The sequence below is a fragment of the Anabrus simplex genome, chromosome 6 (assembly GCF_040414725.1).
Source record: "Anabrus simplex isolate iqAnaSimp1 chromosome 6, ASM4041472v1, whole genome shotgun sequence".
Classification (NCBI taxonomy): domain Eukaryota; kingdom Metazoa; phylum Arthropoda; class Insecta; order Orthoptera; family Tettigoniidae; genus Anabrus; species Anabrus simplex.
The window spans coordinates 258,108,525-258,125,387 of NC_090270.1; the positions used below are offsets into that span (position 1 = coordinate 258,108,525).

Consider the following 16,863-nt stretch of genomic DNA (forward strand, 5'->3'; position numbering starts at 1 on the left):
GATCTGAATGGCCAAGATTTACATTTACGGTGCAACCTGGACTAAATGTACAAACTGAAGACAAAAAGACGCTTTTTACTATTTTTCTCTTCACAATTGTTTTTTACGTCAACTATTCCGTATCTCTTAAGAATCTACAAGATCCTATTAACATTGATATCAATTACATAAAATTGTATTACAGTAGAAGTCCGTTATAGCGAGAATTCACAACAGCAAAAAATTTACTCGCTATAACGGATTCGCGTTATATCCGATTTTTTAATAAAAGTCGGAAAACCCTTCATGCACTTTAAAATCGGTATGAAACGGCAATCAGTTTGTTCAAAACTTGCGTTTCTGTAGATGATATTCACACTACGGCTTACTCTGTTATTTTTTGTAATCCGATACTACGTGAAAGTGTATGTTTAATTTCATTCTGAAAAAAATACAGTACCGTATATCTCCGAATCGAAGATGAACCCCACTTTTTCCTTCAAAAAATTTCAATCAGGCTCAAAAAGAAGTTTGTAAAGTCATATGAATGCCTGTCTTACAGTAGGCCTACGCATTTTAAGACTATTTTTAGACGCCGAACATTGACTTTCGTCACGCCGTATTTCTTTATTTTTGGCGGCTGCACAATTATTAATTTCCGCGGGTTTAAGGACCATTAACTCAACATTGGCATCATAATACCGAAGAGAATTCGTTGAAAATTTTCCGGCAATGCCTATTCCATGCGTCTCTACAATACAACGATCCGTCAGGAAATTATTCTTGCTGTCTATAAAACTGTTACTTTTACGCAGCGTCAGATATAACCGGCTGCCGCTACACGCACGTCTCGCTTATCGGGTTCGGCCAAATTCAGCGGCTAGCGATGCATTGACCTAATCGCGAACGTTGAAAGTCAACGAACGAGTTTATTGCGCCACGGTATGGCAATTCCGCCCTTGCGTTTTTCGTGCACATACCTCCCAATTTCATCTTCGACTTCTTTAAAGCGTCCTTGTTGCGGACCACTGAATGCATTTTTTGTACAGTACGCATTTTTTTAGCTCTTTGTCTTCACGCTAACGCCAAATATTGGCTTTAGTTAGGCCTATGCCGTATTTACTTGCGGCTGCACAATTATTCTACATTTCCGTGTGTTTAATAAACATTAACTTATAATTGGCATCATACTATAGACTAGAACCCGTTGAAAATTTGCCGGCAATACCTTTTCCATGTATCTTTTCAATATGACTATCCATCACGAAAATATTCCTTCTGTCTATAAACCTTAATTTCACTAAGCGTCAAGTACAATAGACGCGTTATGACTGCCACTGGGTAGCCATGGCTTTTCTAAAAATTCGAAGGGTCGCATGCTTTGATGCCATTCTGCAGATTTGAGAAACACACAGGCTCTGTACAACTGGTTGTCGCAGCTAGCGATGTGTAGTAAAGAGGCGTTTATTGTCAACGAGTTCAGTGCGCGTGTGAAAAGAAGCAGTGTGGTTACCGCGGTAGTTGCCAGTGGTATCCATTAACTTACTGGTGTTAGGCCTCGAATGCAACAACCCTCGAGTTTTCGCATGAGATTCTGAGGAAAAAGTATTGGATTCGGAGAAATACGGTATCTCTCCAGAGATATCTGTAGCAAACACCTCAGCTTTCTTCCACAAACAGTGTCACCTAACCTAACCGTATATGTCAAATCAAATCAAATCAAATCAAATCAAATCAAATCAAATCAAATCAAATCAAATCAAATCAAATCAAATCAAATCAAAATCTCTTTATTTGCAAATGAGGTGTCTACCTCGGTGGCAAATGGTACACTAAAATACATTATTGTCAAGCACTAAATATTAAATTAACAAGAGAAGAAAATTTTTCCTATAATACAATATTATACAATTTACACTAACAATGTTTTCTATTAAACACACAGCTCATCCTTAATAAATTTATATTGTTTACAAAATTCTAATTATAATATCTCCTGTACTACTTACAAATATAGTCAACTGATATACAGTATGTGGAATTGCTTCAAATGATACTATAAAACTGGTATAACATTAATATTTACATTGCATTTATTTATTTACTTTTTTTTTTTTTTTACCCGTTCTGGATCCTAAGTAGCATAACGAGCTGCTGCGTCTTAACCAGAGCCCCTTTTGCCACCACTTTTCAGAGTTCCTGAAGGGCCATCACAGCTACCGTAGCGGTCCCAGGGCCCTCGAAGTCCCCACTGTACTTCACCCCTACAGGCAGTCCCCTACTTTGGCTGTCCAAACTCCTTAGACCAGGGGATGGAATTAATTTATTCACACACATTTTTTTAATTTACAATAACCTGCACCGGTCGAATGCCCTCTAACACTTCATTTATTTTCTCTGTTGCTGTTTATTCTCTTCTTGAATATCTGTACAGATTTTGGAAAAGGATCAAACACTACCCCTGGTAAACTGTTCCACTCCTTCACACCCTTCCCAATGAATGAAAATTTACCCCAATCGCTTCTGATAAAATTCCTTCTAATTGTAGCCTATCATGAAAACATATTTGAAACCCATGTAAAGAAACAACCTCCTCGCGAAAAATTGACATGTAAATAACCGTAACTAGACGCGAGAAGATATGAAATATCCTCTGAAATCAGTGATGTACTCTGCCATATCTTGAGGTGTATCACATTCTTACTTAATTTCCGTATATAACATTAAAATTAAGATATCGTTTACTTCAGTCTTTATTTTTAACGAGTTAACAACTGCTATCGGCCACGTTATTTACGCATTTATTACGAAAACGTGTGTTCCTCTTTCATTTCGAATTTTCTTTAGAGAACAGCAGTCAATGGGTATTACTAAAAAACTCCAACATCGCCTTTGAATGTCAACGAGAGAGCTCGCAAATGCACAAAGTGAGAAAACTATACCGTACCGAAGATGATCGATAGCATTTTGTTGCAAACGTTTCGGTTTTCTTATTCAAACAGCGTCACGTATTCTAACTTAACCGTACTATACATATGATGAATACACACTTCAAGCGCCAGTAGGGATTTAAGCACTCTGCCATATCTCAAGGTGCATCCCATTCTTACTTAATTGCAGATTTAGCCTCAACTTTAAGCGGTAGTTTAGTCAGCCTTAATTTTAACGAGTTAATAACTGTTATCGGACACGTTATTTATGCATTTATTACGAAAATATGTTCTCTTTCATTTTGAATTTTCTTTACGGAACAACTGCCAACGGATATTACTAATCGACTCCGACATCGCCTTCGAATGTCGACGAGAGAAATCGCTAGTGCACATAGTGAGGAAATGATGCCGAAGGTAATAGATCGCATGCAATATCATCGCTGGGGTGCATAAATATCGGCAACGGAAAAAATCGCGCGCGCTTTAATCGCTCGTACTAACGGATGCGCCAGTGATAGGGTTCTCGCTGTAACCGAAGGACGATACACAGTTTATTATAGGAATTTTGAAGGGACAGAAAAATGTCGTCGCTATAACGGAGTTCTCGTTATATGCCGTACTCGCTATAACGGACTTCTACTGTATGTATATTTCCACGACTGAAGCATTAACAGCCTTGATCATTAAGCTATTCACCGAGTTTCGTCGGCATTTAAAAGCACAGTGCTGGACATTGATTAGGCCTGTATTCTGCTGATCTTCAGGATCTAGCATATCACTTCAATTAAACAACATGTCTTTGACTTCTACACGTTTTTGGGACTTCACATTTATTAAATCATGTTGTGACTTCGCGCCTGAAAGTGTATGCAGGCTGGTTGACTGAACTGTTCACTTCTTCTTGTAAACATTTTGAGGCACAGTGCCGGACATTGCGTGTGTTGTGCTACTCTTCAGGGCCTTGCGCCGTGCCTCATATAAGTGACTGATCTTCAACTTCTTTTGGATTTTATGGTTTAAAATTGCACAGTGCTAATTCTTATTGTCTTATACTGCCTCTTCAACTGCTTTTAAAAGACTTGTCCTTTAATTTCTTGTTTTCCTATGCATTGTTTTTGTATTTTTAATCGGCTGATGATGACCCAGATTGGTGGTCGAAACCGGTACCACTTTTATTGTAATAAGATTGTAACACTACATTTCTTATTTACTTGTATTGAATAGGTTGAACCATTTTATTTCTTATTTCAATTTAAGAGTGCACAACACTCGCAGGGAACTACATTCAGTCTCCAGAGAGTTGTTTCGTTTACACCTGCTGTTAAGTAACACACTCTCGCGGGAATTGTGGTTGACTTTCGATCGCATTACTGCTATACAGGCTGAACGAAAATACAACCAAGTGTCATTTAGACAGAAATCAAAGTTCCTCCGTCTAACTCAGAATCAGGCGGTCTCTCTCGCACGAACCCGGATGCTAGTAAAACTGTCATCAATCTTTCCAAGAAATCCTTGGACGAGAACCAAACGGCAGTTCTAGCTAGGGGTCTTAATTTCGCTGCCGCTCCCTCTAAAATTCCCACTGAGGAGTTAATTACTTCCGTTAAGACAGCCATCCACGAACTACCTAAAGGATGAGGCTGAGGAATTGAGACAGAAACGTGGGAGACTCATAAGGTCCGCTGTTGTACATGCGCCCAATTTAACAAGGGGCGAAAGGGGAGCTCTGAAGGAACTTAGAGATGATTCTGAACTGACCATTCTCTCAGCTGGTAAGGGTAATGCGACAGTGGTTATGGACACTGACGAGTATAAGAATAAGACCTCGACTATATTGTCACAGCCTGTTTAAAGACTGAGCCCACGTGACCCCACCACTTGTGTGTCCAACGCCACCGTGAAGCTCTTAAGGCAATCTTCAATTCCAAAAGAGGAGACTAAACATCTGTCCCTGGGGGATGCAATGCCACCTAGATTACATGGACTGCCTAAGATCCATAAAAAAGGTGTTCCCCTCAAATCTATTGTTAGTGCGATAGGTTCTCCTACGTATGCTCTGGCTAAATACCTAAGCAAATTGCTTCAGCCACACATAGGACGTACTGAATCATACGTCAGGGACTCTCGGTATTTCGTCAACAAGCTGTAACCATAACCCTTCAACCTAATGCACTTTTGGAGAGTTTCGATGTGGAGTCCTTGTTCACTAAAGTGCCGAATGACTCGGTCATGTCTCTCATTGAACACCCATTCCCTGAGGACATTACTAAGCTATTTTACCAATGCATGACTTCCAACTATTTCTTGTGGGGAGGGAATTTTTACGAACAGATGGACGGAGTGGCTATGGGAAGTCCACTTTCGCCCGTAGCGGCTACTTTCTTTATGGAGCATTTTGAAGAGGAGGCTATTGTTTCGGCGCCCGTCATACATATGATATGGTGGAGGTATGTTGATGATGCATTTGTGGTCTGGACAGAAGGTCCTGAGAAACTTCATCTATTTCTAAACTACCTAAATCAGCAACATCCTTCAATAAAATTCACTACGAAGATGGAGTCGGACGGATACCTTCCTTTCTTGGATGTTCTAGTAAGAAAGAAACCGGAAGGCTCCTTAGGATACCGTCTATCGTAAGCCTACCCATACAAATTGCTATCTTCATGCAGATTCTCATCACCATCCAGCATAAAAACAAGGCATTCTCACGACACTCACCAAGAGAGCGAGACGAATTCGTGAGCCATCACATATCCAGATGGAGATGGACACGCTCAAAGTCGCGTTCAAGGGTAATGGTTACAGCGATTTGCAGATTCATAGAGCCCTGCAAGAAAAGCTCACAGAAGGAAGAAATGAAGTGAATTGCCTACTTGCCTTACATTCACAACACAGATCAAATTGATGAAGTCCTCCGCAAACACAATATAAAAACCGTGTTTGGCACCGCCACTAAAATTGCTCACAGTCTGAGTAAAACCAAGGACAAATTGTCCCCACTTTTACATCCTGGGGTATACGAAATTCCCTGTACTTGCGGTAAGGTATAAATCGGCCAAACATGCCGGTCCATTGGTACCCGTATCAAAGAACACGAACGTAATATTCCTCTCAACCAACCAGACAAATTGGCAATAGCTGAACACGCTCTATCATCGGGTCATGATGTCATGTTTCAAGATGCTCGAGCTCTTACCCACACTAGACACTACAGGTCCAGGATTATAAAGGAAGCTGTGGAAATACGTAGAAATCCTAACAATTTCAACAAGGACACCGGCTATCTATTAAGTAATACCTGGTTACCAGCCATTAATAATTTACGAAGGTAGTTCCCTTCCCTGTCCTTTCACTATTGTTATTTCGTCTTGGTGTTTTCCAAATTCGTACGTTCCTTGTCGCCAGATGATTCATTCCAGGCTTGTGTCTATATCATACACCTGTCAATGTCATATGTTACGTACACACGTTATCTGAACAGCTTAGACTGATTCTATGGTTCGGTCAGCTTCTGCTTCGAATGCTAGCGTTGTGCCATGTCCTGGGAGCCATCTGGTGGTGAAACAACGTACCATTTCCACTTCTATTATAACGTCTAAATTTTAAAGAGTAATTGTCTAAGAAGCCTTTCTCGTGGACAGTCAAGATTTATTCTGAGAGGAGGCAGAGCACAGTTCTCTGTGCAACGTAAAGAATTTCACCTTATTTTCTTGACACGGCATAAGCCCAAAAGCTTATACAGTATCATGTCAATACCAATATATAAGTAATAATAATAATAACGTAAATGTTTCCACCTTTTCAATACAATATATTCACAAAATTACAAAATTATACGGTACTAGTTTCGACCCATCTAGGGGTCATCATCAGCCATATTGGAGCAAAGATCATTTGTGGCGAAATCCTAAGACAATATTATTTTAAAGAATAACAAGTGAAATGAGATGTTATGGTAATAGTTAATAATACAAGGAATATACATTGATGGTTATGAATTTCATGTTTTTGGTCCGTATTGAACTGAGAATAATATATAAGTAATAATAATAATAACGTAAATGTTTCCACCTTTTCAATACAATATATTCACAAAATTACAAAATTATACGGTACTAGTTTCGACCCATCTAGGGGTCATCATCAGCCGTATTGGACATACGAATTTTCCAGCTAACTCATCAACTGAAATGCTGGCAATCAGGAATGAGTCCAATAACGGACCAACTATATTGGTTTTATAAATTTTCTCATTCGGAACAAATATTTCAAGTTCCCTATGGGAATCAACATCTTAACCACGTGTTGTGCGTTACCGAATGGGACAGACGAGAATCTAGGTACGAGTGTGACGATTGCAAAGCAGCCCTGTGCATCGCACCTGGCTTCTAGTGCTACCACACAAGTTGTGGACTTCTGAGGACTACTTCTATGGAAGTGGAAGCAATACTTCAAGATTGATGAATACGAATAAAGTATTGTAAAGTAGAGAATAAGTGTTGTGATTGTAATACTTAATTTTTTTTTTTTGCTAGGGGCTTTACGTCGCACCGACACAGATAGGTCTTATGGCGACGATGGGATAGGAAAGGCCTAGGAGTTGGAAGGAAGCGGCCGTGGCCTTAATTAAGGTACAGCCCCAGCATTTGCCTGGTGTGAAAATGGGAAACCACGGAAAACCATCTTCAGGGCTGCCGATAGTGGGATTCGAACCTACTATCTCCCGGATGCAAGCCTCACAGCCGCGCGCCTCTACACGCACGGCCAACTCGCCCGGTAATACTTAATTTCTCTTATCCTGTATGTAAATATGTTATTATTATTTTATGTTATTATTATTTTTTTGCTATTTGCTTTACGTCGCACCGGCACAGGTAGGTCTTATGGCGACGATGGGATAGAAAAGGGTTAGGAATGGGAAGGAAGCGGCCGTGGCCTCAATTAAGGTACAGCCCCAGGATTTGCCTGGTGTGAAAATGCAAAACCACGGAAAACCATTTTCAGGGCTGCCGACAGTGGGGCTCGAACCCACTATCTCCCGGATCCAAACTCACAGCTGCGCAACCCTAACCGCATGGCCAACTCGCCCGGTAATATGGTATTTCGAGAAGAGTTAGTAATGAAATGCCCTGACTGAACTTTACTACAGCGGCTTCCTTGTAACTGTTAAAGATTTTAGGTAAGTTGATAATGAGTGTGTATTTTTAAAATTTGATACGATACTTGACTACATAAAGAGTATATAATAGTACGTTTCCCATTGTTTTCCTAACTGAGCAAGATTCTCTTTCCTGGCCCTTGGCACTTTAATCACTTTAGTAGCTTGATAGTGACACTTCAGTGTTTTTAAACCTGATGAAAATACCCGACCAATTAAAAGTATCTCACTTGCAACTTTTGCAATTTATTGAAATACTGAACAGATAAACGTTGACTCAAATAAGTGTAAATAACAAGGATAATGGGCGCCACCTGCAAAACACTTGCAGGAATATTTAATTATGTAGAGCAACGAGCCACTCCCTCTCCCAAGGCGACGGTCATCAGGCTGACGAGGCTCCAGACTTGCTTTGTAACCTTACCTGTTGCTATATAACCCCTGAAATTAAATTTGGGTAACATGCCAGGTTCAGCCTCACTCCACTGACAAAAGACTCACTTAAAGTTTGATTCTATGACTTTACTCCCAGAATAAGAACTAATATGTGACCAACACCAACAAAAATAAACACTTATGCAACCCACTTAGTGCTTGCTGTTTACATAGAGCTAATATACACAATACTATCCAACAAAATCATCTCTTCACGAGATTTATTCGTTTGCCGTCTACAAAAGCAAATTACACATCATTAAACTCACCAATAAAAATAGAACATCGAATAAGAACTAATATGTGACAAACACCAACAAAATCAACACTAATGCAACCCACTTAGTGCTGGCCGTTTACATAGAGCTAATATACACAATACTACCCAACAAAATCATCTCTTCACTAGATTTACTCGTTTGCCGTCTACAAAGGCAAATTACACATCATTAAAATCATCACTTAAAATCGAACATCATTATACTTTTAACATACCTCCAGGTAAGAGCCCCACTGCACTCCGCTGTTACCGTGAATCCTAATCTGGTAGAGAATAGTACGATGACTATTTCTCTACATATGGATGCAACCTTCTTTACTAACAGCATCCCTAACCTTATTTACACTTCTTCGTCGTCTTGAATTCTTTACAATTGCTGGCTGGACAGAAAGCGTTACATCTCCGGAGGCAAGCAAACAGCAAAATTCTCCACCAACTGAAGCTGCATACTCGGGTGACAAGTTCCAAACAAACACTTTCTTTTACAGAAAGTCCACTGCAAAGCCGGTAAGTCGTTGAGATTATACCATGTTCACTCCGTAACAGATACTCCCAACAATAGCAGATCGTATAGCAAACTGCGCAAATACGTCGCTCCCGCAGACCAGTACAAATGAGAAACACACAGTATCAGCATCAGAGTCAGAAACACAATGAGAATCGGAATCAGAATCAGAGTGACTCGCCGCACACGCGTACCCACTTATATGTGCTTGCTACACGTGGTAATCGTGTCCTGAAAAGTTTACTGGTAGCAACGCTCACACCGGCACTTCTTCCCGCGTCACTCTGTCAACACAAACCTCGCTCAAAACAAAGCCCTCGCATTGGCTATCGAGTATATGATGTGACATAGACCGTCCACTCATGTATGTCCACATTGATTCACTCCAATTCTTCAACCGATACAACCTGCCGTACCCCGTGTTTTCAAGCCACCTGTTGCAACACATCCAACTGACTTCAACCGTCCTTCCCGATATAGTCGCAGTTTTCCCAGTTGCACAATCCTTACGGCTAGGCCATATTTACAGACTCTTACCCAAACGGAAATTTATACAAAATATAATGATGAACATATGCAATATTCCCTAACTATACATTCTTCTTATAATATTACGTTTTTACATGGTAAATAAACAAAATTACATGATTTTAACCTAACAAACTATATACGAAAATCTCCTAACCTAAAAACTCGGGGATCGTACATACGTACGGTTACACACTGTAAGTTCGCATTCCTTTCCTCAGTGAGCCACACACCATGCCCTTTGTACTATGATCATTTTTGACAGCTTGATACATGTTCTATACCTTTTTTACTTGATAAAAATACTATAATACACAAGAGTATCTTACTATACGTTACGAGGGGGAATCAAATATAAACAGGGTTTTATTTCATATTTAAATTCGTTTATTGAAAAACACAAGGGAATTACAATTTATTTTTCCACATAGTTTCCTGCTTTGGAAATGCATTTGTCCTAGTGTATGGGCAGCTTTTGGATGCTCTCATCGTAAAAAGAACAGGGTTGTGTCACCAGCAAGTTGTGCACGAATTCTTCCACACTCTCATTATCTTCAAATCGTTCCCCTCCTAGAGCTTCTTTAAGCAGTCCGAACAAATGGACATTGCAGGGAGATAAGTCCGGGCTGTTAGGAGGAAGATCAAGGTGTAGTCCACTGCATTTCCTGTAGCTTGGAGACAGAGCTGCAGTATGGGGCCACGCATTGCCGTGGAGGAAGATGACCTGTCGAATCAGCTGGTCTCGTCTTCCGCGGTGATATGCAACCCTCGCCTTGTTCAACAGCTCACAGTAGTAAGCGTAAGCAGCATTGATTGTGCGTCGCTCATGCAATAAATCAATAGGCAAAATGCCTTGCGGATCGAAACAAAAATGGTTGCAAGAACCTTGCCAGTTGACAGTCAAGTCTTGGCTTTCACTGGTGCTGCATCCCCTTTCCTCTACGACTCCTTACTGGCTTGTTTGGATTCGGGAGTGTAGTGTCGGACCCATGTTTTGTCGCAGGTGATGATCTGACTCAAAAATGCATCACCTTCTTCCGCAAAACTTGCTGTAAACCTCCTACAGACCTCCAAACGTCTCACCTTCAGGTTTTTGGTCAAAAGGCGAAGGACCCATCTGGAATACAATTTACGGAACTGTTTGTGATGATTGTTTGACAGCTCCCATAACTGATTCTGACTTGTTCTGCAATTTCTGATACTCTCTCCCGTCAATCATTGTCAATAATGTCTTTAACCATACAAATCTTTACGCCTGTAATGCTGGTCCAAGGACAGCGACCGTGTTGCTAAATTTCCACACGTTCTCGTCCTTCCTTCAACTTGACTATGTTTGATCACCGAACTGTGCAGTCAATCTCTGGCAAATTTCCGCCGCTGTAACTTCTTCACAAGCAAGAAATTTTATAATTATGCTTTGCACAATGGAGGGGTGCACCTGCTGCTCCGACATCGTGAGCGTAACTGACGAAAGAGCGGGAAATATCTAACAGCACACTCTTCCCACTCAAGCGCGGGGCCAGTCCGACCAACTGTTGATGTTCAGGTACAAAAATCCCGTTTATATTTGATTGACCTTCGTACTTCCCATTAATGGAAAATGTGCCACTGTGTTAGTATCTACCCAAAAGAAATGTACCAATTGACAGGTTAATAAAGATCATAGTGTATGCGTAGACAAGTTTCAATTTTTAATGTTTTTCTGGCTTCTCCTTTTGTTTTCTTCTTCATAGTAGTTAAATGTTGCACTAACTCAGACAAGGTTTTGGTGAACATGGGAAATCATGGAAAACCATCTTCATTGTGCTGATGGTGAGGTTCGAATCCATGATCTCCCGAAATGAAGTTCACAGCTATGAGACTTGTACAACTCAGCCAACTAGCTTAGTCTCTCTCCTTTCTATTGCTCCCTCCACTGACACCGACCTGTCGCTGTATTTATCCAATGTATCACTTCAAGAGGACAGGTTCATATGGTCTCCCAACTTCAAAACATTCCCACTCTAAAACCGTTTGTCCCAAAACTATAAAACATGATTTAGGGATGAAAGAAGCAGGTCGAGAATTCTGAAAATGGGTAAGTGAAGAACTGGAGAAGAAAAGCCAATACATACCTGATCAAGAATACGAGTGTACTGCGGCACTTCACGCTGATAGCTGTGGTAAGTCACTTGCGGAGTCCTTACAACCTTCTTCTCATACGAGTGTACGGTGGCTAGTAGTGGTGCTGGTTGCTGTCGTGATGGCTGCTGTTGCACCGGCTGTTGTCGTGCTAGCTGCTGTTGTGCCGGCTGTTGTCGTGCTGGCTGCTGACGTTCTGGTGGTAATTGCCGTTGTTGTGGCTGTTGTGCTTGCTGTTCTTGTTTAGGTTCAGGTTTTGGTTCTGGTACTTTAGCTGGAGCGGTTACAGTATCTGTCACCAAGAGAGATGTAAAATTTAGTAGCCTGTATGACTTCCTTTTACAGGTTATTTATAATAATATTCTGCATTTCCTTTGAATTTGGAATTATAGTGGTGAAACGTACAAATATATGGATATGTGAACTTCAGTTTACTTCATTATTGCTAAGTGCATACTTGGAGGAAGGGGCAAACTAATCCATTCTAAAATGAAAAAACTGGCAAGTAGCATGCATGCACAAAATACGGTAGACCACCAATTTCTATATGCAATATGTTGGAAAAGGACGAATGAAGTTGTTTGATAGTCTACGTAATGTGAAATGAATTTGCATGAAAAATGCACATAAAATTCTGGTAAAAGAGTGACCAAGGAAGAAAAATAATGTTCTGTTAATAACAGTATTAGTAAAGGGGATGTCAATATCTAGCTATTTACCAGCAGGGGTGATTGACAACCAACAACCTTAAGTAGCCAGGTAGAGCCAATGTAATCAATAATAAAATCTTCTTCAAATACCTCCAGATTCATTAAATATCTCAAATTTCTATTTTCATACTTTAAAATTATATTAATGGGCTTGAAAAACAGTATGCTTCTCTTATTAATAACAGAGATTGACACTAATTTTGTATATTAAAAGGAAACTGCATAGGTTTTATCAGCGAGTACAATAATGCTATGTTAGGCTAAATCGGTGGTATACTTGTTTTTCATGAACAATAATTCCATTAGGAGAAAAAAAATACAGTAGAAGACCGTTATAGCGAGTACGGGATATAATGAGCATGCCATTTTAACAACAACAATGCCCCTTCAAAATTCCTATTTTAAACTGTACAACAACCTTCGGTTACGAGAACCCTTTCATTAAAATCCGTTATTATGAGGGATATTAAGGCGTTTTATTTTCCGTTATTGGTATTTCTACATTTCAGCACAAAAAGCTAGCAAAAACCATCAATTTTTTCCCTCGCGTAATTCTTGATATTCCACGAATTAATATTTGTATATTACTGTGATCGTTTTACACGACTATAAAACCTTCACGAAAAGATTGACAAATAATGCAGCAGCGGGTCTCTCGCAAAGCATTTTATTGGCATCCTTATACTCCTGTTTGTAACAAGCATTCATACAAAGCGATAGTTCTTTCGGATGTCACATTATTTTCCGTTATCGATAGTTATACTCTTCAGCGTAACTAGCTAGCAAAACACTATCGATTATTTTCGTTCGCGTAACTCTTGATACTCCATAAACTGAAGTACAGTAAATATTTGTACATTAGTGTGACAGTTTTACACAATTAGACTGTAAAACCTTCCACAAAACGATCGACAAAAATTAGAGCAGTGGGTCTCTTGCAAACAATTTTATTGGTACCATTAAACTCTTGTTCTTGTTCGCATCATGAATTCACGCGAAGTGGTAGTTCTTTCGGATGTCACAAATTTGTTGGATTGGTCAACCTGTTATGGCTACGCATTGTCACAATGAAGAGTTCTTTATTGAGCTGTTATTATTGCTGTCAAAAATAGTTGTTCCTCATGGTGTGACTCAATCTGACGCTTTTATTTCTTGCTGATGTATGCAGAGTAAAACCACTTCTTGTGTTGCTTACATCGTGACTTCCTTAGTGTGCATGTTTGTGCTTTCTGTGCGAGATATTATTTAAAAGACCGAGTTTCTTTCCATAACGTGTAGGCCCTATTAGTGATACTAAAAGCAAACTGACTGTACTGTGTAGTGTTAATTTAAATTTCTGTTTGTCTTCAGGTTTTGGTACTGTGAACAGCATAGTTTGAACTGTCGGCTGTTTGGGAGACTTCGTTCCTTTTGAAAACAGTATCGGTAATAAAACAAATCCACTATGTTTTGCTGTGACTTAACACATTACAATGTCGAGTAGGAAACGAAAATCGTTAAATTTGGCTACAAAATATGAAATTGTACAGGCATGTGAAAAAATCAGTGTGAACAAAAGTGAAACAGGCAGGCAGTATAATTTAACATCTTTAACTCTATTTACTATCCTTAAAAGTAAAGAAAAAATCAAAGACGCTGTTTTATAAGGTAGCATTCCAAACGGGAGTAAAAAACTGTGTGGTGCGGAGCATGCTGACCTTGAAGATGCCCTTTTTGAGTGGTTTACCCAGAAACGAGCTGCATGAGTTCCTATTTCAGGGTCTGTGTTAAAATCGAAGGCACAAGACTTGGGTCTCAGACTATTTCAACTTCCAGTTCAGCAATGGATGCTTAAACTGCTTTAAAGCCAGACGTGGCATTTCGCTTCACACAATAAAAGGCGAACTGGGAAGTGTAGATGAAAAAGCAGCCAATGACTGGCTTCCAATTCTCCGTGAAATTCTTAAAAGGTACGAGCCCAAAGAAGACTACAACGCTGATGAATCTGCACTTTTCTTTAGTTTATTACCCCCAAAGGACTCCTGATGAAGGGCGACCCATGCAAAGATGGAAAAGGAAGCAAAGAACGACAACCGTTCTTTTTTGCTGCAAAATGGACAGTAGTGATAAGCTGAAACTGTTTATTATCAGCAAGTCAACCAACCCGCAAGCATTTAAAGGCGTGCGTAACTTTCCGTGCATGTATGAAGTGAACATGAAAGCATGGATGACACCGGCGTTTTTTAAGCAGTGGCTTCAAGCATTTGATTTGAGAATGAGATTGAAGAACAGAAGAGGCGTTCTTTTTATAGACCATTGACCCGCTCATCCAAATGTTGAGCTAAGGAATATTGAATTGGTATTCTTACCACCAAATTGTACCAGTGTGCTACAACCACTTGATCAGGGCATATTTAACTCCTTACACAGCACTTTTGTAGCCTACTGGTCAACTCATTGATGCGTAGGCTTGAGACAAAACGAGTACTGAATTGGAATGTACTGGAAGCTATCCGAGGTATTGCAGTGTCATGGGAAACCGTGTCTCTCACTGCAATTTTGGCTTGTTTCAGACACACTGGTTTCCGATGAAGTGAAACAGAAAGCGAAATTATTGAGGAGGAACTTCCTCACCTTGAAGTGCCAGATAGCTGGAATCATGTCTCTTCTCAGCTGGAAGTCACCTGTCAATTTGACGATTATGTGAAAGCTCATTACAGATATGTAATAAGCTAATGTAATATGTAAAAGCTGACAAAGGTGTGCCTGTGTGCGAGGATCTGAATGAGAGTGAGAACGACGGGGACATCACAGACATACACACACACAGTCTGCAGTCATGAGTGCTTTAGATGTTTTAGAAACATTTTATGCAGTAAATGATACATTTGCTAGATGATTTGGTGGCTATCCAGCGAGTGAAGAATTTTGTAATGAGGAACACCACTGCTGGTACAAGACTGAAGCGAGCGCCTTTGGACTCCTTCCTGAAGCCTCTGTAAGGTAACTACTGTATTCAAATGTAGTGTTATGAATGGAAACTTTAAATGCAAATGTAATATAGCCTAGAATAGTTTTGACTTTCATTTCGCACAGTGAAACATTTTTAATCGCTGCACTTTTCGCCAGTTTTGGTAACGGGTCTCTTCTTTGAATTACGCTGGTGTATTTTATTTTGTATTGTAAAAAGTTGTGTGTTGAAACTCAATTCATGCCCTGTCGATCATGTAATATATTGACCACTGCAATTCGAGAATTAACGGTGTGCCCTAAGTCGCCAGGCACAGAAAACTAAAATGCCTTCTGTTGCAGGAACATTGTTCAAAGGACTTAGTGGCGGCCAAGATAAAACTTGGAAACTGGAAAGGTCCCAGAGAAATAATCATAGGCTCCACATACCTCCCATATGACTCAACTAATCTGCCCCCATCAGAAGAAGTTAAGAACCTAATTTGGAAAGTAAAGAGGAAAGGCGAACACCTAGCCCTTGGAGCAGATGCAAATTCACACCACGGCAGCACGAACTGCAATGCAAGAGGTGATATTACTGGAAATGAGTTGACGATACTAAACCTAGGAAACAAGCTAACATTTATTTCGCAGGGAGGTAATAGACAGTACACTAAGCACTACGTATATTGCAAACTTTATTAACAATATGAGCCCTGTGCCGGCGTAATTTAGACTCTCAGAAAAAAAAATAACAGTTCTGTCACTTTTCGCATTATAAATTAACAAATTTATATACGTATTGTACAAAGAGTGGGCTATCCCATGAAATCAAATAAGAAATGCTTACCTTCAGCATTGGAAAGAAACTTACGCTACAATATTGGTGCATTCTTTTATCCTTCTTCTTTCTAATTCACTACAAAAGTTTGATAGTTTGAAGTCACTGAATAACAGAATTACACATTGTTATTCCCAATACTTAGCTTTGGTATGGTAACACTCAAAACATTCTCCTATGAAAAGACCTACGTCACATTTACGACAATATATGGTTGTCATTTTCTTCACAGCACGACCGGTGTTATGTTTGGACATGTAGCAAACCTTGCACGTACGCTGCGCGTGTCCTTCCTTCTTCGCGCCTACTGCAGGTATTCTGTCTGGAGAATTATCTCTACCTACTAGCCTTCCCGCAGTTGATGCTCATGATTCTTCAGTAATTTCGGCCCCAACACTACTCACCAAATCATCCGCTAAACGTTCACAAAATTTCAAAAGGAGAA

General features: G+C 39.9%; 1 protein-coding gene across 2 annotated transcripts in view; it reads right to left on the reverse strand.

Moving 5' to 3' along the window:
- LOC136875964 (uncharacterized) overlaps positions 1–16,863 on the reverse strand; it is a 672,636-nt gene that overhangs the window by 32,617 nt on the left and 623,156 nt on the right. For both annotated transcript variants that reach the window (XM_068228419.1, XM_068228420.1), the window contains one exon: positions 11,933–12,231. In XM_068228419.1, coding sequence (XP_068084520.1) covers positions 11,933–12,231 — 299 coding nt within the window. The remainder of the gene's footprint in view (positions 1–11,932; positions 12,232–16,863) is intronic.